This window comes from Musca autumnalis, unplaced genomic scaffold (genome assembly GCF_047663935.1).
Source record: "Musca autumnalis isolate F117 unplaced genomic scaffold, ASM4766393v1 scaffold_5, whole genome shotgun sequence".
Taxonomy (NCBI): domain Eukaryota; kingdom Metazoa; phylum Arthropoda; class Insecta; order Diptera; family Muscidae; genus Musca; species Musca autumnalis.
In genome coordinates, this window is record NW_027412088.1 from 153,965,304 (window position 1) to 153,987,237 (window position 21,934).

Sequence of the window (21,934 nt, forward strand, 5' to 3'; positions counted from 1 at the left end):
GCTGCTTTATAATCGACAAAAAGGTGGTAGGTGTCGATCTGCATCTCTTGGGTCTTCTCCAGGATTTGCCGCACGGTAAATATCTGGTAAATGGTGGACTTGCCAGGTCTAAAGCCGCATTGGTATGGTCCAATTATCTCGTTGACCATTGGCTTTAGTCGTTCGCACAATATCCCTGACACGATCTTGCAGGCAATAGGGAGTAGACTTATGTCCCTATAGTTAGAGCATACAGTCTTATCTCCCTTCTTGTGGACGGGGCACAGGATACTCAGGTTCCAATCGTCGGGTACTCTTTTCTTCCTGCCAGATGGTGCTAACTAGCTGATGAATACACCTTATCAGCGTGTCGCCTCCGGTTTTGAACAGCTCGGCTGGTAAGCCATCGGCTCCTGCTGCCTTATTATTCTTCAGCCGATTTATTGCTGTCTTTACCTCATCTTGGCTGGACGGTATACATTCAATACCGTCTTCTGGGATTGGGACTGTGGTATCTTCGTCGTCTTCGCTGCTATTGGATACCAACATTTTGAAAAATGTTCTTTCCATATCCTGAGTACACTATCTGTATCAGTTACCAAATTACCTTGCTGGTCTCTACAGGAGGATGTACCTGTACCAAAGCCATCAGTTTGATGCTTGACTCTTTGGTAGAATTTTCGTACTTCATTCTGGCTCCTGTACATCTCGAGTTTTTCACACTCCCGCTTTTCCATCTCTCTCTTTTTCCTGCGGAAAAGGCGTTTCTCCTCTCTCCTTTTCTCCCTGTATCTCTCTCGTGCGCTACGCGTTGCTACGGATTGTAAAGTAGCCCTATATGCCGCATTTTTCTCTTCGGTGGCAGCACGACACTCCTGATATTGCGCTGATATGTTATCGGGATGAGGAGTGCTTTGATTAAGCAATTGGGCTAGTTGAGTGGAATATGCTGTGGCTATCTGCTGTGATTGCAGCTTACCGATGTCTAACTTTCGTGTTGTGTCTGTTCGTACTTTGTTTGCTATGTTTAAGCGGGTGCGTACCTTTGCTGCAACAAGGTAGTGGTCCGAATCAATGTTTGCGCCTCGGAACGATCGTACATCCAACACGCTCGATGAATGTCTTCCATCTATCACAACATGATCAATTTGATTTCTTGTTTTCTGATCTGGAGACAGCCAGGTGCCCTTATGAATATCGAGATGATTAAATCTGGTACTGCTAACTACCATGTTTTTTGCAGCTGCAAAGTCTATCAGCCTCATACCATTGTCAGATGTTTCACTGTGCAGACTGAATTTCCCGACTGTTGGGGCAAAGATATTCTCCTTTCCAATTTTGGCATTAAAATCGCCTAGAATGATTTTAATGTCATGGGCAGGGCAACGGTCATATGTTTCTTCTAAGCGCTCGTAAAATATATCTTTGGTCTGTTCGTCCTTTTCTTCAGTGGGAGCATGAGCACAAATAAAGCTGATGTTGAAGAATTTAGCTTTTATTCGAATTGCAGCGAGTCTTTCATTCACTGGGGTGAAGCTGGATACCAGATGTTTTAGTCTCCGACTAACTACGAATCCGCAACCAAACTGATGCTTTACGTCATGGCAGCTATAATACAGTGCGTCACCTTTAGGTGTTGTTGTGACGCCTTTCCCAGTCCATCGTATTTCCTGTATGGCAGTAATATCGGCCTTGTACTTTTCAAGTACGTCTGCCAATGAGAAGACTGCACCTTCTCTATAAAGAGTGCAAACATTCCAAGTGCAGATTCGCAGATCATGGTCCTTAAAACGTTTGCGGGGTTCGTCAACTTTAGAGGGGTTTGTTTTTCTTTTCTTTCGTTTTTTCATAGTAGGATGTTTTTCTAGGGGAGGGTTACTAACCCGACGCCCAAACCCAAGTTTTAACGTTCTTATGGGTGAACGCGCGGCACATGTTAGCTCACTACCTTTAACGGGTGTTAAAGGCAGTTCCCAGGTGACACCACGGGGAGGTCAGTGTCCACTTGAGATGAAAGCGGGACCAAGATAAATCCTGGGCTTTGCCATGTTAAAGCCGGTCAAGACCGTTGCTTGATATCATTCATCCCCTACGTCACCCACGTGGACCTATACCGACAAATTTCAAGTGGAAAGTTTTATACCCACAACGAAGACAAAATGCTAAATTTAAGTCATTTCGGTGGGATATTGAGGCTACTACTTTCAAAATACCGAAAATCGGGAGGTACCATTCTATGGGGGCTATATAAAGATGTGGACCTATGCCGACAAATTTCAGGTGGAATGTTTTATACCCCCAACGAAGACTTAATACCAAATTTCAGCCATTTCGGTGGGATATTTAGACCACATATCCTTGAATATATTTTTGCAGCATATGCTTTTTTTTGTAATAAAACGAGTATCTGTCTAATCACATTTTCTCTACGACCATCCCATATATGCATTTGCATAGGATTCCGCTGTAATAATATTAAATAAATTCACTTAAAATAAATGAAAATGTTACTTAGGCTTCAATTTTTCGTTTTTATTCGTTTGTAAAAATGCACGGCGACGGCTAATTTGTTGTCGCCGGAAAATGAACTTTATGGCGACAGAATTTGACGTCGTCGGGCGACTTTTGCCATACGTAATGGAAAAATTGCAACTGGCAACGCGAAACGACTCGCGTCGCAATACGGAATCGACCCATAAACCAACCACCAATGTCAACATGTATTCCCAATAGGCATTGGGCGAGGGCTAAAACCTGAAAATTTTGATAAGCTCCTGGGTTAGAAAAATTGTTTTGAATATTATACCATTGGTTTTATGTGAACGCGGAGGTTTCTAAGGGGTCGATCATCGATAACAATTATCGTTGAGTGGCGTTGCCTGTTGTCAAAATTGATCCACGTATGGCAACTCTCAACTGAAGTTGCGAATCTCAGTTGACGAAGCGGCTGTTTTTCAGCAACCACCAATTTTCAGTTGCAGTGAACATTTTCGAAGAAACAAGAAGTAAAATAGAACGAAAAATAAACATTTTGTTAACAATTATTGATTGTTTGCATCATTAATTAATTTTGTGTATCAATATAGTGAAAATAAATAGATAGAATAAATAGATAGATAAATAGATAAACTGAGTGAAAATCCAAACTTAGCCCGAGGAGTTCGGGAGTTTTGGTGAAACCAAAGCCACAGCGGATGAAGCGTGGAGGTCGGACAGTTTAAACAGCCATGAACCTCCAACACGAACACCTGTAGAGTGGCAGAGTCTGGATTCACTTTAAAGCAAAGTTGAAAAAGAAAATGCCTCAAAATAAAATAAACTTCAACGACACTGGTGGTGGTCCATCACAATAAGTGAATTTATCGCCTTTGGAGCGGACAGCAGCAAATCTTTTGCACATGAATTTGTTGACAAATACAGTAGGTTCAGTTTAAGTACAAATGACGAACATCCTCCATCTATATAGCCAACTACACCAGGGAATTTCGTTTTTGAATAAAAATGGTTTTTATTTTGCCTTTTTTCCTCCTCTGTCAACTTCGAAACGGTCCAATTTTGGCACAATTTGTCCTCTATCAAGTGGACAACTTCATTCAATACTCTCGACAATGTAGATTGAGCCATGCAATTGTTGAAATCATTGCCATGGGACTTTTGGAAACTTCCGTCCTCCAAGAATCGCAACGCTGCGCACACTTTTAAAAGTGGGGGTATTGCTGTTGATCTGTAACTTACTTTGAAGTCATCCTTTAACGTTTCCATAACGTAAACTACGGCATCCTTCGGCAATCGAAAATACGCCTTAAACCTGAAATAATTTACTGATTATACAGATCTTTCCACATGATCATCAGCTTACAGTGCAGATGGCAATTCCAATGGATTGGATTCCAATGGATTCGACTTGTCCCTCAAATTTCTTCTAATAAATGCAATGTCCTGTACATTTTCTTCATCATCAAAAAATAATTCCATCGAACTTATCATTTTTTGGGACAGCAAATAAAACTTGACGATCCGAAGATTCAATAGGCAGGTTACATTCCAATCTTGGGTTGTTTTCCAAATTTGCTCGAAAACTCAGCCAAAATATTAAAATATTGTCCAGAATACACAAAAGAGTTATCCAAAGCGCAATTAATTTTAAAATGTTTTTTTTTTTGGCGAATAGAGTTCACAAGTTTGAAAAAACACTGATCGATAACATGTTTATCGACCACCCAGTTGAGTTGACATTAATGGTACAACATTTCGTCTCAGTCGCGCAGACAACTGACAACGCAACTCAAGTTTAGTGGCAATACAAGATAGACCCATAAATAATTTACTGAAATCAAATCAAGAAACCTGAAGTATCTTTTCAGCAAAATTATTTGTTATTCTGAACGTTTTAGTAAGTTCATTTGGAAACGTAGACCTATGTGATAGTTTTTTATCCCCTGAAAAAAGAAACCCCTAAGTTTAAATACCTCTTAAAAATGTGGGCCTATGTTGATGTGTAGGTATGCTATACGGCCGATTTTTTTGTTTGGAAACTCGAACTACGAACGGTACTCAAATGAAATTAAATATCAATTAAAATAGTTATTAGTACAACAAAATTGTCAGTGCTATTTCAATATTAAATATTTGGGTTTATTCTGAACATAAATTCCCCGTGAGTTTTTACGGCGAAAAGACAAAACTCACGGGGAATTTTCGCTTAGAATAACCCCCATTGCTTTTGTATTTCCTCTCCGCATACGAAGTAGCGAGCACATTGCTAGTAAATAAATAAAATAACTATTTTCAGTTTTTTAAACATAATGTTTTGTTTTATTTTCCAGGATTTGTTATTGTTCACATGTATATAATTTGATCGTTAGCATTTGATTAACATTCAAGTAATTGTGGCATAACAATTTTTTCAGTAGTAATTAACAACAAAAACATACAGTAGTTAACTATAGGGTTTGTTGTTATATACATATGTTAGTTAAATAATATCAATTTGTTGTCATATAAACATTTATATATACGAATATCTATATCGAAGTTGACTAATATCTAGAAAAAATCTGCGTATAATAACTAAATCTCATTTACAGTTTACATTGATTGATTCTATTCGATAGCCTTGCATTCATTATACATGGACAAAGGATACAAATGCAAAGGGTGGGGATGAATTCATAGCGTTTTTTAAATAGTTTATGGAAAAAAATTAAGCATAAAATCGTATATAGTTTAAAAAAATTAAAATTATAGCGTACAAAAAAAATTTGTAATTCAAATAGATAAAACTTAGAACTAAAATACCAAATAAAGTAGTAAACACGTTTATACCAAAGGAATACTACTACTTTAAAGGGTAATAACTGGTTTGTTTGTTTGTCTTGTTTTTGGGATATAGTCCAAATAAAAACTATTATTTAAATTATAAAAAAAGTACTTATATTTATTTACAGATAAGAACCTAATTCAAGCATACATGCAAAAAATAAAATAAAGTGGAGAACAGTAATCAAGGGTAAATGGGATGACATATATTATAGTTGTGAGTTTGTTTTCTTTATTACATTTGGTACAAAAATTAAAAAATGTTGGTTGTTTGTTCTGTTTATCTATCTAAACTTGGGACGGTTGAAGCCGTTTTTTACAACACAAAAACTGAAAATTCTTCTAGTAACTCTACATTTTCTTTATGATATTCAGAGTTTAAGTTTAAAATTAGATGCATTGTTATTAGTGAACCCATTTGTTTATTGATATAACGTATTGTACTGTTCGATCACAAAAGTGGATTTAGGGGGGGGGGGAGGGTGGTGGTAGCCTTCAAATTCTTATAACCATTACTTTAACTAATTTTATTTAGGAAGTAATACTGGTTTCTCTCATAGAAGGATTATGGAATGGTACGATGTGGATGCTGTTGGTGATGTCGTTTTAAAAAGGTGTTTCATAGGCATGGAAAACGTTTATCTTCTGTTTATGATGTAGATTCCAATAAAACAGCAGCCGCCAATTCCAAACTCCATCCGGTTTTCTGCAAAGCCTGCTCACACAGTGGACGATTAGCAACACCCAATCTGAAAGAGACGAAATAAAGAATGTAAATAATTTACATGATACAAGAAATATAGGTTGGTCACCCAAGGCTTCGAAAATTTTCAGGATTGGACGCAATAGATCAAATACAATAAATCCCAACCTGTGTGGTGGTTGTGACATGCAAACTGCAATCCATAATGAATCCCGCACTGAAGAAGATAACTGACTTCCCAAGGCTTTAACTACTTTCGGATGGTGTAATACCAGTAATGCTTCAGAATACAAAGGAAAGGTTACTGGATCTTGAAATCAGGGCACACTTATATTCTACAAATATCAGTAAATATCAGCACGGTTACATCAAGGACAAGTCGGTAGAAACCGCTTTGGACTTTCACGATATGTAAAGCTACAATATGAAAAGCTCCATCCATAGCGCTCTCAGCAACACAGGAATTTCTTTCGTTCTAGTGGAATCTATAAGATTCTGAAAAGCAGGATGATCAATTTGCAGGTAGGAGGGAGCTCCGTGAGGAAAGCTGTTAGCAGGGGGAGTTATCTCACCCCTACTCTGACTTCTGGTAATAAATGAAATTCTTTTGTGCTACGACCAACTGAAGACTAAGAAAACTAATGCCCCTACTCTGACTTCTGGTAATAAATGAAATTCTTTTGCGCTACGACCAACTGAAAACTAAGAAAACTAATGCCTGGGTGGGGGAGTCTTATCCACCATACGTCAAGGTGGTAGTCAGCCTGAGCTTGGCGATAGTAATCATGCCCACCTCTTCCAGTTTTGACTCACTTTCACTAATTATTCCAAGGGGAAACGTGTCATGAACCACAAACAGATGGCTTAAGGTGGGATATACAAAGCAATCGGACATTCGATCTTACAACGTAGAACCATTCCCCTTCTCTCAATTGATAAATAAAGAATGAAGATCATTGCGGCATTTATTACGGATTACTGTATGGCGTCGACTACTGTAGATTATGTGGATATGCAGAAGAGATGGAGACTGTAGAGCAGACAAGAAGGCATTCCGGTAGGTTTGATTTTTTCTAACACGTTGCACTTATATTCGCGGATCACACCGGCCGCATAGCATACCACAGATCGACCTATCACGTTATATGTGGTCAACAAGGTTTTTTTGACTGCACCAAGTGCTGGCGGCTAGGGCTGTGACATGTAGGAACGACATGAACATACTGTCGAATGTGACGCCAAGAATCTTAGGGTAGTTAGTGGTCGAAATTCTACTGCCATGGACCAGCTCATCTCCGCAGTCTATGTGGTGAACAGACCTAGTGGCAAATATTTCCATAATCCTAGCGTAGATATAGGTGGAAAGATAGATCAACTATTAGTTCCGCCTTTTACAAGGGAATGTACCCGACGGCAAGATCGAACAATCAATCGATTACGTACCAATCTAAATGTCGTCTGAGGGGTGCAATAAAAGAAAGGTAGAGCATTAAAAAGTTCCGGAGATATGTTTCACTCTACAGGGATTCTTATTCCTGAAATCCACGTACGTCTGACGTCCACACATAGAACTGACTATCCAACGTTTTAAACTTGACCGGAGGGTGTAAGATGCTGCTCGATGTCCTCAAACAGGGTGGAGTGCTGAATAGTATTATCAAAGGCCATTGATACGAGTAAGTCGAGCGCCACCAACACTGACCCATCGCACCTCTTGGTCTGGTTAAGTCCTCGGCGTGCAGCGCTGTTTCGTGCTGTGCTGCTTACGAAACCCATGCTCATGATCGGCAACTTGATCGCTATTTCTGATGCTGGAGTGGAGTAAAGCCTGAACAGTCATTGATACGGGCGACAAAAGCGAAGTTTGCCTGTGCGATTTATCTTTGATAGCATCCTTGCTTCAGTAGCGGAAATACTCGGCCCGTTTTCCAGAGATACTCAACTTCCGGCTCATTTAGCTGTTCGATCAAAATAATCTGTGCTCCTCTTCGGATCAGCCAGAGTACCCTTGAGTACCACTTGTGCTCACCGACTAAACTATTAACTACCAGTGTCAGCTCCTTAACTTTGGGGTCACAAGGATTGGCTCGCCGAAGCTCATTACGCCCATTTGCTACAAACATATGTACCAAACATTGGGGATATTGCAGTCGTCTAAGATCTTATAAGGCAACGGTCTATCGCACAGTACCGCACACTGCACCTTTTCAACTGCCCTGTATAACCTACTCATCTAACTCCAGTGGATCTGTGGTTATCTCCCATCGAAGGAGCCACATTCCTGGAACTGGAGATAGACCCAGAGCAAGACTAAGCAACATCTTTTCTGCTACCCGTACAGGAGAACATCAAAGGTGGTGTCTTATGCAGATGACGTTATAGTACTGAGAAGTGAAAAATATTTAACCACCCTGGTTGGACCTCATGCAAGGAGATCTGGTAAAACTGACAGACTGGCCCAGTTTCAGATGGAGTTGGATTAGAACCTTTTGTTGACGCTAACTACCAAGGTACAACCCTTGAAAATCACTTGACAAGTGTACAAACGGTATCAATTCTGATCACCGGAAAAATGAAAAGCACCCCTCTGGATATCCTGGTCCAGTTACAAGCTGCGAGGACAGCTTTTATACTTCAAGAGTAAGAATCGTGAAGAGTTTCACAGTTTGGACATTGGAAACTTAATTGGTAGTCACCCTGCTTAGCGATAGTAATCACACAAGCGATGCCCCCCTCCTTCAGTTTTGACTCACCTTCACTAATTGTTCAAAGGGCAAACATGTCAAGTCATGAATCATAAACAGATGACAGATGGCTTAAGGTGGGCTATACAAAGCAATCGGACCTTCGATCTTCCAACGTAACCATTTCCCTTCTCTCAATCGATAAGTAAAGAATGAAGATCATTGCGGCATTTATTACGGGTTGCTGTATGGCGACTACTACTGTAGATTATGTGGAGATGCTGAAGAGATAGAGGCAGTAGAGCAGACAAGAAGATACCGACTACTGAGTAGATACGAGATAGATACTTTCACCTTCCCATCAGACATCGATCTCATTACTGTTAAATTTGTTGTTTAAATATGATAAAAACCTATCATGGCTTGGCTAAAACCCCTAACTACTCTTTTTCTTTCTCTCTCTTTCTGTTTCAGTATAAACCATCGAGTCACAACACAGCAATATGCCGGAAATCTCTTCATCTTCACCCTCAAGCAATAACCATGGAATATTTTCTATATAATATTCAAACCTATCCAGAATGAACAAAATGGACCAAATTTCTGCAAGGGAAGCGGTCACTTGTTATTAAGTGACTGCGCAAACTATATAGGACTTATGCAGAAATATGTATACTAAAGATATTCTGTTCCTTACCTCGATAACTGATCGATTTTATAGTGCCGTATGGCTAATGTTGTATCACCACTGGCGGCACGCAATGCATTGCGTACATCAATTTCCTGAGCATTTGGTCCAATCTCTTGCATCATTTGTTGTAACTTTTGTTGTTCCCTTTCGAACTCGGATGGTACGGGGGCATACAAATTGTTACTGCCCTCCATTTGGGCTTCTTGATGTCGCTTCAACTTTTCCAAACGCCGTTGAATTTGTTGGGCTGAAAGTTGTGGCGGTGCCAATGGTGCGGGCCGATGTGGCCTTAGATAATCATCAGCTGCTACTTCATCATAAATCGCCACCGGTTGACCACCGCCATTAGCATATATTTGTCCATTTCCAATATTCGTGGACATATGACTTAAAGGCACTTGTCCATAATATGTTGAAGGTGTGGGCGCCACTGTATCATAAATACCTGGACCAGTAACACTACCATAAATTGAAGCGGATGAGGCATAGACTTGATTTGCAGTTTTAGGCGGGAAAACACGATTTGAAATTGCTACAAAACTATGATTGGCTTCTTGGTTGTTAGTTGTGGCGGCGGCAGGAGTGGCTTGATAAATTCCTTGATTGGAATAAATATTATCGGCTGCTGGTTGGGCATAATATTCCGATTGATTGGCAACACGTTCATACCATATACGATTGACCACACTTTGAGTGCTGGACGTACTGGCGGCGGCATTTTCTAAATTATTTTGTTTCTGTACCTCCTGATTGCTGGCATACATTGAAGTTGCAGCAGCATATTGACTTTGTCTTTCGGTATTGTGCATTTTTGGTGAGGCACCATTGTTCGATGAGGGGCTTGAATTATTTGACAGGGAATTGGAGGAATTTTTAAGAGGTGTCAGATTTTGTTTATTGGCATAGACGGCTTCTTTGTTGGCATACATTTGAGTTGTGTTACGTTCAAAATCGTTGTGACCCTTATTCGAATACATATCCTTTTCCAGTTCAGCAATGAAATTTTTATCCAACACCACTTGAGCATCATTTACTGTTGGTTGTTGACTGGCGGTTTGTTTTTCTAATGAAAGGGTACTAAGGTTTTTCTGTAAAGCCGAATCTTCGGCAGCTGAGATAGCTGAAGACTGTTGCTGTGTCGCTAGACTTTCGTATTGTCTTAATGTTGGAAGATTTTGATTGGATTCCGTTGCAAGTTGTGGTATATTTTCTTTATTACCCGTAATGGAAATATTGGAAGATGATGTTGAGTTAGGAACACCACCACCGAAGAGGCTTTTTCTGGCAGCTGGACTATTGTAGTTGGAATTGGAATTTTGCAGGGAAGTATTTCTGAAAAAGGTGAAAAAGAAAAATATAAGTTCGCAGACTATAGCAATATAAGTTGGGAGACCATAGATCCTATACAGAAGACCAAAGGTCTTATATGAAAGACCTAAGGTCTTGTATGGAAGATCAAAGGTCTTATATGATTGGTATTTCATATATGAAATACCAAAGGTTTTATGTGGAAGACCAAAGGTCTTATATGGAAGACCAAATGTCTTATAAAAAATACCATGGTCTTATATGAAAGAGCAAAGGTTTTATATGGATAGCCTATGGTCTAATAGGGAAAATTCATTCTTATATGGAATAATAAAGGTCCTATATAGATGTCCTAAGGTATCATACTATGTATGACCAAAACTATTATATGAAATAGCGAGGTCTTATATGGAAGAACTTATATGGTTTTATATGAAAGACCTTAGGTCTTATATGGAAGAATAAAGGTCTTATATTGAAGACTAAAGTTGTTATATGGAAGACCAAAGGCCTGATATGGAAGACCAAATGTCTTATATAGAAGACCATGCTTATATTGAAAACCAAAGGTCGTATATGGAAGACCAAATGTCTTACCTGAAAGACCAAGTTCTAATACAGAAGACCAAAGGTCTTATACACAAAACCTAAGGTCTTATATTAAAGCCCAAAGGTCTTATATAGCAGACTAAAGGTTTTATATGAAAGACCAAAGGTCTTATATAGAAGACTGAAGGTCATATATGAAAGATCAAAGGTCTTATATAAAAAACAAAGACTTATACTGAAAATCAAGAGTTATATAGAAGACCAAAGGTATTATGTGGAAATGTGCGTGAAGATAAAAACGTTTTTGAAAAGCTACCACCACTAACACCACTACACTTAGCAAAGACACATTTATCATGTATAACAGTTATATGACAGTTTTATTCGAGGCTAAAAACGTTTTTGACAAAATGATTTTGAAGGATAATTGTTTTAGACTATTGCTCAGGATCTAGAAAAGATACGAGCACACGGAAAGTAGTGTTGGACAGCTAAAGGTGCCGAAATTAAACAAATTAAATGGCCTGAGCATTTCATTGTAGAAAATTTGAGAAAAATTTATTTTTTTGAGAAAAAATGTATTTTCAAGGATGTTTTGGGCTATAGCCCAGGATCTAAAAATGATACGCGTATACAGAAGGTACCGTTAGACTCCTGACAGTCTCTGCTCTTCACAAATGCAAAGAATTGAGCATTTCATTGTAGCAAATTTGAGAAAAATTTATTTTTTTGAGAAAAAATGTATTTTCAAGGATGTTTTGGGCTATAGCCCAGGATCTAAAAATGATACGCGTATACAGAAGGTACCGTTAGAGTTTTGACAGTCCCTGCTCTTCACAAATGTACAGAATTGAGCATTTCATTGTAGAAAATTTGAGAAAAATTTATTTTTTTGAGAAAAAATGTATTTTCAAGGATGTTTTGGGCTATAGCCCAGGATCTATAAATGATACGCGTATACGGAAGGTACCGTTAGAGTCCTAACAGTCCCTGCTCAAGTTGTTTTTGTGGTGGTGGTGGCTTTTCAAAAACGTTTTTATCTTCACGCACATTATGTGGAAGGCCTTAGGTCTTATATGGAAGACCTTAGGTCTTGTATGGAAGACTAAGGTCTTATATGGAAGACCTAAGGTCTCATATGGAAGACCTAAGGCCTTATAATTCAAGTCTTATTCTAAGGACCCAAGGCCTTATATGAAAGACCAAGGTCTTATATGGAAGACCAAAGACCTTATACACAACACTAAGATCAAGGGTATTATACACAAGACCAAAGCTTCTATATGAAAGCCCAAAAGACTTAGAAGACTGACGAACAGTCTTATATAGATGACCAAAAGTCACACAAAGGCAACGAAATGCTTTACATGCGATAATAATCTTAAAGAAGGTCAACGATCATCAACCCTATGTATGTATGTGTCAACCTTACCTCAAAGGCGTATCCTGCTGTTGTTGTTCCGACATTTTCATTACATTGGAGTATAAAGCGTTTATATCGTCATTGGCTCCTCCAGTTGGCTGATTATTTGTCGTCGTACCATTTACATTTATTTTGCTTGTATCAAAAGGATCACTACTACGTTGTTGTGTGAATTCCAGTGTATTTGAGTATGTGGGTGGCATTTGGTAGGGAGGAGGATGCAGACGTGATGGTGAAGCACCGGCAAAATCAAATTGGGTTTGCGATTGCATTTGTGTCGACGGCATTGTGGGTGTGTGTGGCATTACAGATGTGTTGTCATTATCCAAGTATTCACCTTCGCCTTCTGTGGGAACATCAATGGGTGCATCCAATATACAAAATGAACTATCTACATGCATTGATGCACTTTCACCCAAATGCAGGAGGGGACCCTGTTGAGGTGGCCCCACACCACCAAATTCTGGTGAAATATCAATAAGTAAACCTTCTTGTTGCTGTTGATGCTGCTGTGGCGGTGGAGGCCGTTGGGGACCTTTTTTCTTATTACTTGAATGCTGCTGCTGTTGTTGTTGTTGATAGCGTTGCATTTCCACAGCCCTTTCGTTGACCAGCTTGTTATAGGAGAATTGTTTGCTTACAACTGATTTACGTTCTTTGGCGTGATGCATTTGTTGCATGGAATTTGGCTGTAAGGAGTTTGTCTTGCGAGCTCTTTCGGCATGCATTTCGCTGGCACTTGTGGCCATTGTGCCGGCACCACCCCAACAGAAGCCAAACGGTGAACCAGAATGCCCCGTGGCACGTAGGCTTTCATGGTTATGACGTATGAGATCACTGTTAGTTATCTTGCTTTTCTCAAGAATGTGACGGGGGAAAATGCCAATATCAAATGTTCTTTGGTTTTGTCCTTTGATCAGTTTTAGTTCTGGTCGCCCATCAATAATGGCAATGCTGTCGCCGGGTTCAATGGTCAAACGATTGAGTTCATTAAAGCCTTTGGCGGCTTTGACCATTTGGGGTGAGGCACCAACTAAAAATTCTCTGTAATAAGAAAGATAAATTAACAAATTTATTTAATAATATTATGCACATCTATTTACTTGATGGCCGCAAAGGTAGGTCTTTCGGCAGGCGTCTTATCCCAACATTGCAACATTAATTCATATACATCAGGTGGACAGGCATCGGGATGATGCAATCGCTCTCCTTCTCTATCGATTTTACGTAAAATTTGTGAACCATTCAAACCCACCCATGGATCTTCACCAAAGGTAAACATCTCCCAAAGGGTTACACCAAACATCCATGTATCTGAGGCATGAGAAAATTGTCGAAACCTCAAAGATTCGGGAGCACACCATGGAAAGGGTACCTTTTTATGTTCTGACATAACATAACAATCATCCTCCTGGGGCAGAGCACGCATTAGGCCAAAATCACCAATTTTAATTTTATTACCAGATGCCAGTAGAACATTACGACATGCCAGATCACGGTGAAGGAAACGTTTTTGCTCCAAATAAGCCATCCCCGTTGCTATTTGCACCGACCAATTCCATATTGTGGTTAGAGGCGTGTGTTTCAATTGTTTACGCAATGTATCTAAGAGGGAGCCTCTTTCAGCCAATTCTGTTATCATCATCATGGGTTGGGATAGCACCACACCATATAAACGCACCAAATTTGAATGATCTAAGGCATGCATTGCTTGGACTTCACGAAAGAAATCCTCAATGATGCCAGGTTGGGTTAAATTGTCGGCCTTTAGAACCTGCAAGGGAAAAAATAATTGAAATAGAATTTAAATTGGTGTATCTGAAACTGAATATTTACCTTAACTGCCACCGGCAAGGTTTTACCATTGGGAGCTGTAAGCCATTCACCCTTACGCACCACTCCAAAAGAACCATCACCCAATTTTTGATGTAGAGTTATGTCCTTTTCATGTATTAGACAGGTTAGTTGAGTATTTTGTTGATCTTTGTTGTTGGTATTCGAAGATTTTTTCGATGATGGCTGTTTACCACCACCAATTAGCTTGGATAGGATATTTTTACGCCACTGTTGTGCTTTTTTCTTACGCACTGCTTCCATAAGACGTCTAATGGCCGGTTTACCCAAACCACAGCGTTCCAAATCCTCTGCTTGTACATAATCGAAATGTGCCAGCCGTGATACCTGCAAATCATCCCGTATACGTTCTAGGAACTGTTCTAGTTGAACTTCTTTGAGAAGATCTTCTAACCATTCGGTGTCTGTGACGCTACTGTCTAAATGACTAGCAGAAGACATGATGGTGGCAGTTGGTAATGGAAACTATTGTGAAATTTTATTATATCTGGAAGAATAGAAAAAAAAAATTGTAATGTTTAGTCAAATGTAGCTAATTTTTATTTTTTGTTAATAATATCTTAAAATGCAACAATAACCCAATAGGAAATGATGATTGGCTGCCCAATAAACTGTTTTTATAAAATCTGTTTTGTAAAAGAGAAATGTTAATAGTGAATTGTTGAAGAGCAAATCGATTCGATTTAATCATGATACAATAAGAAGGTAGCGTTATCAGCCCAGCTGATGGTAACATAATGTGTCAATTGCATTGAATTTATGTCAAATTTTGACATCTTATGTTACCAAAAACGGCAGTTGCTGCTACCTTCTTATTGTATGGATTTAATCGACCCGCAAGTTTTCTCCCCATTTTTTATTTACATTTCAAAGAGAATAGAGAATACAAAACTCTTAAATTATTAAACTCACACGCTCTTTTACGAGGTGAGAAATAAGTGCCAAAGCCATTATTTGTATTAGGTAACCTCTCCCTCCCATCGTCCCTAAAAATGTGGCCGGATTTTTTATTGACCTACAAATAATCGATACAACAACAGCAAAGACAATAAAATTGTAAACAAATAAAAAACCCCATCATGAAAACGAATGACAGGCACACCAAATAAAAGAAAATAAACAACATACATAAATAAAATCGTGCACAAAAAAGAATGTAGAAAAATAATAATAAAAACCCGCTTTTAATTTGTTTATCAACAAAAAAAACGACAAATTCACGGGAAACCAAATAAATACGCTTGTATCTAATTAGAAAATAAAAAATAACGAGTAGGTTGTATGTTAAATTTGTTTTGATTTATAAACTTCGTTCAATGTCGTTAAATTTACTGAATGATTTTCTCATAACTTAGAAAGATGAGTAGGAATATAGTGGCAGATCAACAGAGTAGGTCGAATGGATATGAGTGCCGCTGTAACTAATAAACGTGGTGAGCTTTGTCGTTGTACCCATGGTACAATCATTACAAGGTAGGACACAGCAAACATATGATTACAATTTTTTCCTGAGGTCCTCCTATTGTGTCAAAACTGTTTTGACAAATGACACAATAAATTGATTGCTAAAATAATAAAATCATAATATAAATAATAACAGAAGACAATACAGAACAGAAGCCAATACATTATTCGAGAACAAACGTGACTTCAACATTACCGAGGAATGCTTTTAAGCAATTGTGCCATTTTAGCTGTGGCTATCTGTTGCGATTGCAATTTAACGATGTCCAACCACAACCTTATCAATTTCATTTCTTATTTTTTGGTCTGGAGGCAGCCAGGTTCCCTTATAAAAATGAAGATGCTTGAATCTGGTGCTATTATGATGTGGTTTGTCGATGCGAAGTCTATCAGTCTCATCCGTAGTCAGATCATCATCATTTCGAATTTCAAATAAAATTGATTTTGAAAAACTTAGCCTTATCCAATTGCAGCAAGTCTTTATTCAGGATGAAACTGGATACCAGATGTTGTAACCTCCGATCAGCTACAAATCCGCAACCGAAGTCATGCCTTATGTCATTGCACATAATACAGTGCGTCTCCTTTGGCAGATGTTGTGACGCCTTTCCTTATCCATTGTATTTCCTGTATGCAGTAATATCGGCATTGTTTTTTACAAACGTATTTGCCAGTACATAAAGTACACATTCTCTATTAAGAGTCTAGAAACTCCCCTACAGATTATAGATCTTATGGATGAACGTACGGCACATGGGGGAGATCAGCGTTCACTTGAGATGGAAGAGGCACCATGGTAAGCTATGGGAATTATCATGTTAAAGCCGGTCAGGACCGTTGCTTTTTATCTTTCTCCCCTACGTCACCCTCACCATAAATAAGTAAAATAGCGCTAAATTCGTCCGGTCGAACGTTTAATGAGCTCCACCATGAAGTTTTCTGAACTAAATACCATAATATAAACAATTTTTTGGTACAAATGCTTTTTAAACCATAAAAACGCTATACCACCTTCAATATTCCAATACACAAAGTTATAAGGGCCTACAATAGATTTGACCAACATGTTATCCACCACTTCAATCCGTTCGGACACTAGAGCGTTCTCCATAGACAGACGGACGGGCATAGCTATATATACATACATATGTTTATCAAAAATGATTATTTCATGTGAGCGTGTTAATAAAATAAAAAAATAAATTATATTTAAAATGAAATCTGAACAAAACAAACTTTGACAGTATTCCAAATAAACAAAACTTGTTGGTTTTAGCTCTGTTCCAGAACTAAAAAGTTTTTAAAACTTTTACCACTTTTACACATTTTGCGTTCCCGTACACAAAATTTATATGAAAATCGTTTACGACTTTTACAACTTTTACGACTTTTACCACTTTATAATGTACGGGAAGAGGCCATTTGTTATTAGTAATTTTGAAGTTATATGCAAACTGGCTTCAGAGTTGTTTTTTAAAAATTTCATCAACCTGCCCAACCTTCTAATAATTGAACCATGGTTGTACCCTAAATAGATGTATCAAGGATTGCATTGACTCAGATTAGTCCTACCTGCTAAAATCTATCGGCCAACTGTTGGACATAGCATTTTATGCCTGAAATTAGTTCACTTTCATAACAGGTTTATAATCGGAGGGTTACACTTACGACAGAACGTGTAGAAAAATGACACAGTTCTCCCGAAGTAAATATCGTGTCCCAAGGTCTGAAAAATGACATCATTATGGTCTTACGAACTATCTCTGCTGGCAAACTATAATGATGTCGTTTCTCTTTGTGTAAAAAAGAGATTTTCTATCGGCGAGGTGTTACGCGAACCAGTGACTATCGATGTTTTCATTGTTTGCAGTATGGTACCAAAACGAACTTTTTATACCCTCCACCATATTAAATTTGTCATTCCGTTTGTAACACATCGAAATATTCGTCGGAGACCCTTTAAAGTATATATATTATTGATGAGCATAAAATTCTATGTCGATTTAACCATGTCCGTCTGTCCGTCTGTCTGTTGAAATCAAGATACAGCTCGCAAATTTAAAGATAGAGAGTCAATATTTGGTACAGCAGTTTTTATTACTTGCAGGATGGCTGATATTGAAAATGGGATATATCGGTCCACGTTTTGATATAGCCCCCATAGAACGATACCTCCCGCTTTTCGGTATTTTTAAGGTTTTAGCTTCATTATCCTACCAAAATGGCTGAAATTTGGTATTTAGTTATCGTTGGGTGTATAAAACTTTCCACCTGCAATTTGTTGGTATAAGTCCACGCATTCATATAGCCCCCATAGAACGGTACCTCCCGATTTCCAGTATTTTAAAGGTTGTGGCCTAAATATTTCACCGAAATTCAGCATTTAGTCTTCCTTTGGGGTATGAAACTTTCCCCCATACATTAGTTGCTATAGGTTCACGCCTTTCTATAGCCCCAATAGAACGGTACCTCCCGATATCCAGTATTTTGAACGTTTTAGCTTCATTATCTCACCGAAATGGCTGAAATGTGATATCTAGTCTTCGTTTGGGATATAAAACTTTCCCCCTAGACATTTGTTGGTACAAGTACTCGCCTTTATATAGCCCCCATAGAATGGTACCTCCCGATTTCCAGTATTTTAAAGGTTGTGGCCTCCATTTTTTTCTGAAATGGCTGAAATTTGGTATTTAGTCTTCGTTGGTGGTATAAAACTTTCCCCCAAAAATTTGTCGGTACAGGTCCACGCTAATATAGCCCCCATAGAACGGAACCTCCCGATTTTCGGTATTTTGAAGGTTGTGGTCTCCATTTTTCTCCGAAATGACTGAAATTTGGTATTTAGTCTTCGTTGGTGGTATAAAACTTTCCCCCAGAAATTTGTCGGTGCAGGTCCACGCTTTAATATAGCCCCCATTGAAGAATACCTCCCGATTTTCGGTATTTTGAAGTTTGTGGCTTCAATATTCCTTCGAAATGGCTGAAGTTTGGTAATTAGTCTTCGTTTGGGATATTTGAGTGTCGCTTCCAATTTTGTCGGTATATGTCCACGCCTTCAGATAGCCCCCATACAACGATACCTCCCAATTTTCGTAATTCTGAAGGTTGTGACGTCAATATCCCACCGAAATGACTGAAATTTGTTATTTAGTCTTCTATGGGGATATAAACTATTCCAGAAAAGAATTATTAGTAGTTATTAGTCTTAGAAGCTATTGAGTTTTGGTATTATCTTACATAAATATTGGTATTTGTCTTCTTCATAAGCGAAAGGAAACTAATTGTTCCATTTTACTTCAATACAACACGTGGTGGAGGATATAACAAGTTCGGCCCGGCTGAACTTAACGCCGTTCTTACTTGTTTTTATTGAAGCTCAAGCTCCCGTGTTATGAGCGATAACAACATCCTAGAGCCCGATTACATAAATGACAGCTTAAACTTATTAATATATGTACTCGAAGAGTGCATTACGAAGCCAACTTGAGACAAACTCGTTTGAAGCCAACTTGAGACGAACTCATTTGAATACCAACATTTTTTCAAGTTTTCGATGTTTACAACTTTTTATAAGGTTAATAATATCTCTGTATTTACAATTTTTTACGGTCGAAAACCTGAAACATTTTCATATCGACCATTCCTGTCCTGGACGACAATGGGGAAAATTTCTTATTGACGGAAGAGGAGGATGGCTGCCACCGTGAGTGATAAAAACATCCCTACATCATAATGACGACATTTCCTGAGTATTTCAGCTCCCTTACCTTTGGTTGCTCTTCCATCCAAAATGTGGATGCAAAAAATGCCAAAGCCAAGGATGCAATGGGTAAAAAGTCGTACCAAAAGGTAGTACTTTACTGCACTCGGTAAGTAAGGACCCAAAACCAGTGAACGGAAATATCATCTGATAAGAACGCACCTCAACTTTGTGAGGAAGTTTGAAAGAAACTATCCTCATATTGCTAAGATGAAACTTCCTAACAAACAGATGTACGCAGTCGAGCCTCCTATAGATGTTACGATTGTGCGAATCTCCCGTTTTGGTGGGAGTATGACTTTGGAACTTTTCGCAACCTGGGAAGGCCTCAAAAGGGAATATAAGGAGTCAAACATCAAACTGATCACTTTGGTACAGACAGATCCTCCTGTAGAGAACAGCGACATAATCTGCTAAAAGATCGCGATAGCGTTTTCGGGTTATGGAAAGAGCATTATTCCAAACTGTTGGTATCTAAAGCTAATGAAGACGACGAAAATACTAATACCATCCCAGAAGATGACAGCAATAAACCGGCTGAAGAATAATAAGGCTCCTAAGTCTTTCGTTCAGCCGAACTGTTCAAGGCTCGAGGCGAGACGCTGATAAGGTGTATGCATCAGCTATTTAGCACCAACGGACAGGACGAACGCATACCCTTTTATTGCAACGTGAGCATTTCTATGGCCCGTCCACAAGAAACGAGACACCATTGTGTGCTCAAATTATAGGGAAATATTATAGTGCCCGAACTAAAGTCTACAATCAATGAAATATGTAATTGTATTACAAGCCACGTCTGAAATGTTTGAGAGAAAGATCTTGTAAAGATCTACGGGCCAAGGTGTTGACTGGGAATATTGATGTAGTCTGAACTACGAGCTGTGTCTGTTAAACAACTACATTGACATAGTTAAACGTGTCGAGTTACAACGATTGCGTTGGCTGGGCTATATCATGAGAATGAGCAAAGATGATACCACGAAAAAGCGTAATGGAAAAGCCGAGGTTTCGATGGAGCAGACATGTGGAAGACGAGATCGAAAAATATATTAAATAATGGGGAAAAGCAACAAATTAAGAGGAGTGGAAATGTATGTTTAGTTCGGCTAGTAGGACAAATGTTCTGTAGGAGGCCACTTAAATAAGTAAGAGACATTAGGTGTGTATTTTTACGTGATAATTTGTAATAATTATTACGAAATGTTACTAAATGCTGTCTTTTTACACAAAAGTTCAGTAAAAGAGAGCGAAATGAGAGAACAATTTTGACAGTTGTTTGCTAAGAACTTGCTAGAGGTTGCTAGAAGAATTTTTCCCAGCAACATTTAGCAAGGCCGATCAGCTGATTTTCAATCACCTGTTAATGGTCAAATGTTCAATGTTTATGTGATATTTGTGGAAAAATTCTGCAAATAATGCGGTTCAGCTATATTTATTGATTATTTTATTAATCTTTTAACTATTTCTTATCTATTTTACTTGAAATTGAAGAAGTTTTTTACTGCTTTAGATTTAGTTTTTCTTTCACCAATGTTTTTGTTTTCGTAATCGACTGTTATCTTGCTTTTACTTTTCTCTCCGGGGCTTTTAAAAACTTTTGATCAATATTTGCGCCATTCGGAAAAAAATCAAATTTTTTGAAGGAAAATTGGAATAATTTATTTAAAACAATTTAAAAAAAAATATTTTGGCAACGTTTGCCAACACTAATTTTTGGTCTGCCTTATAAACGGGGCTCTTATTTATCCGAATGTATCATAACTTTTGAGTTTGCGCCATTCCGAAAAATCGGATTGCGATTGCGCTTTTAGTGCATTATTTACCTCATATCGGACGCTAATATAAATGGGAGCTATATCCACATCTGGAGCGATTTTCATTATATTCTACAGAAATAGTCCTTGGACCGAAGATCTGATGTGTGTAAAGTATTATATCAATCGGATTATAAATGAGCATTCCAGGAGTTTTAATTTAACTTTTAACATACATTTCCCCTCTGTGCGACGGTACGTGATCTGGATCTACTGCCACTTGTCCCTTGCATGGATTTGATAGTAAACTGGAACTAGAAGAAGATGATGATGATTTTTGAAACTATCACCAATACCTAAACTAACATTTACGTAGGTTTTTTTATTGAACATTACTGATATGTCATTGTATGTTTTTTGCAAGTGTTTACTTATGGCACAGA

At 38.3% G+C, this 21,934-nt stretch overlaps 1 protein-coding gene across 26 annotated transcripts in view; it reads right to left on the reverse strand.

The window, feature by feature from the left end:
* Window positions 1-4,764: 4,764 nt before the first annotated feature.
* Window positions 4,765-21,934, reverse strand: part of Ack (activated Cdc42 kinase) — a 57,323-nt gene continuing 40,153 nt past the window's right edge. For 19 of the 26 annotated variants that reach the window (XM_073989779.1, XM_073989783.1, XM_073989771.1 and 16 more), the window contains 5 exons: window positions 14,493-14,997; window positions 13,760-14,430; window positions 12,666-13,700; window positions 9,383-10,708; window positions 4,765-6,047 (listed from right to left, as the gene is read on the reverse strand). In XM_073989779.1, coding sequence (XP_073845880.1) covers window positions 5,948-6,047; window positions 9,383-10,708; window positions 12,666-13,700; window positions 13,760-14,430; window positions 14,493-14,951 — 3,591 coding nt within the window. In that variant the 5' untranslated portion in view covers window positions 14,952-14,997 and the 3' untranslated portion in view covers window positions 4,765-5,947. Of the gene's footprint in view, window positions 6,048-9,382; window positions 10,709-12,665; window positions 13,701-13,759; window positions 14,431-14,492; window positions 14,998-15,422; window positions 15,526-21,934 lie in introns of all 26 variants that reach the window. The other 7 variants (XM_073989797.1, XM_073989793.1, XM_073989790.1 and 4 more) reach the window with 1 other exon arrangement.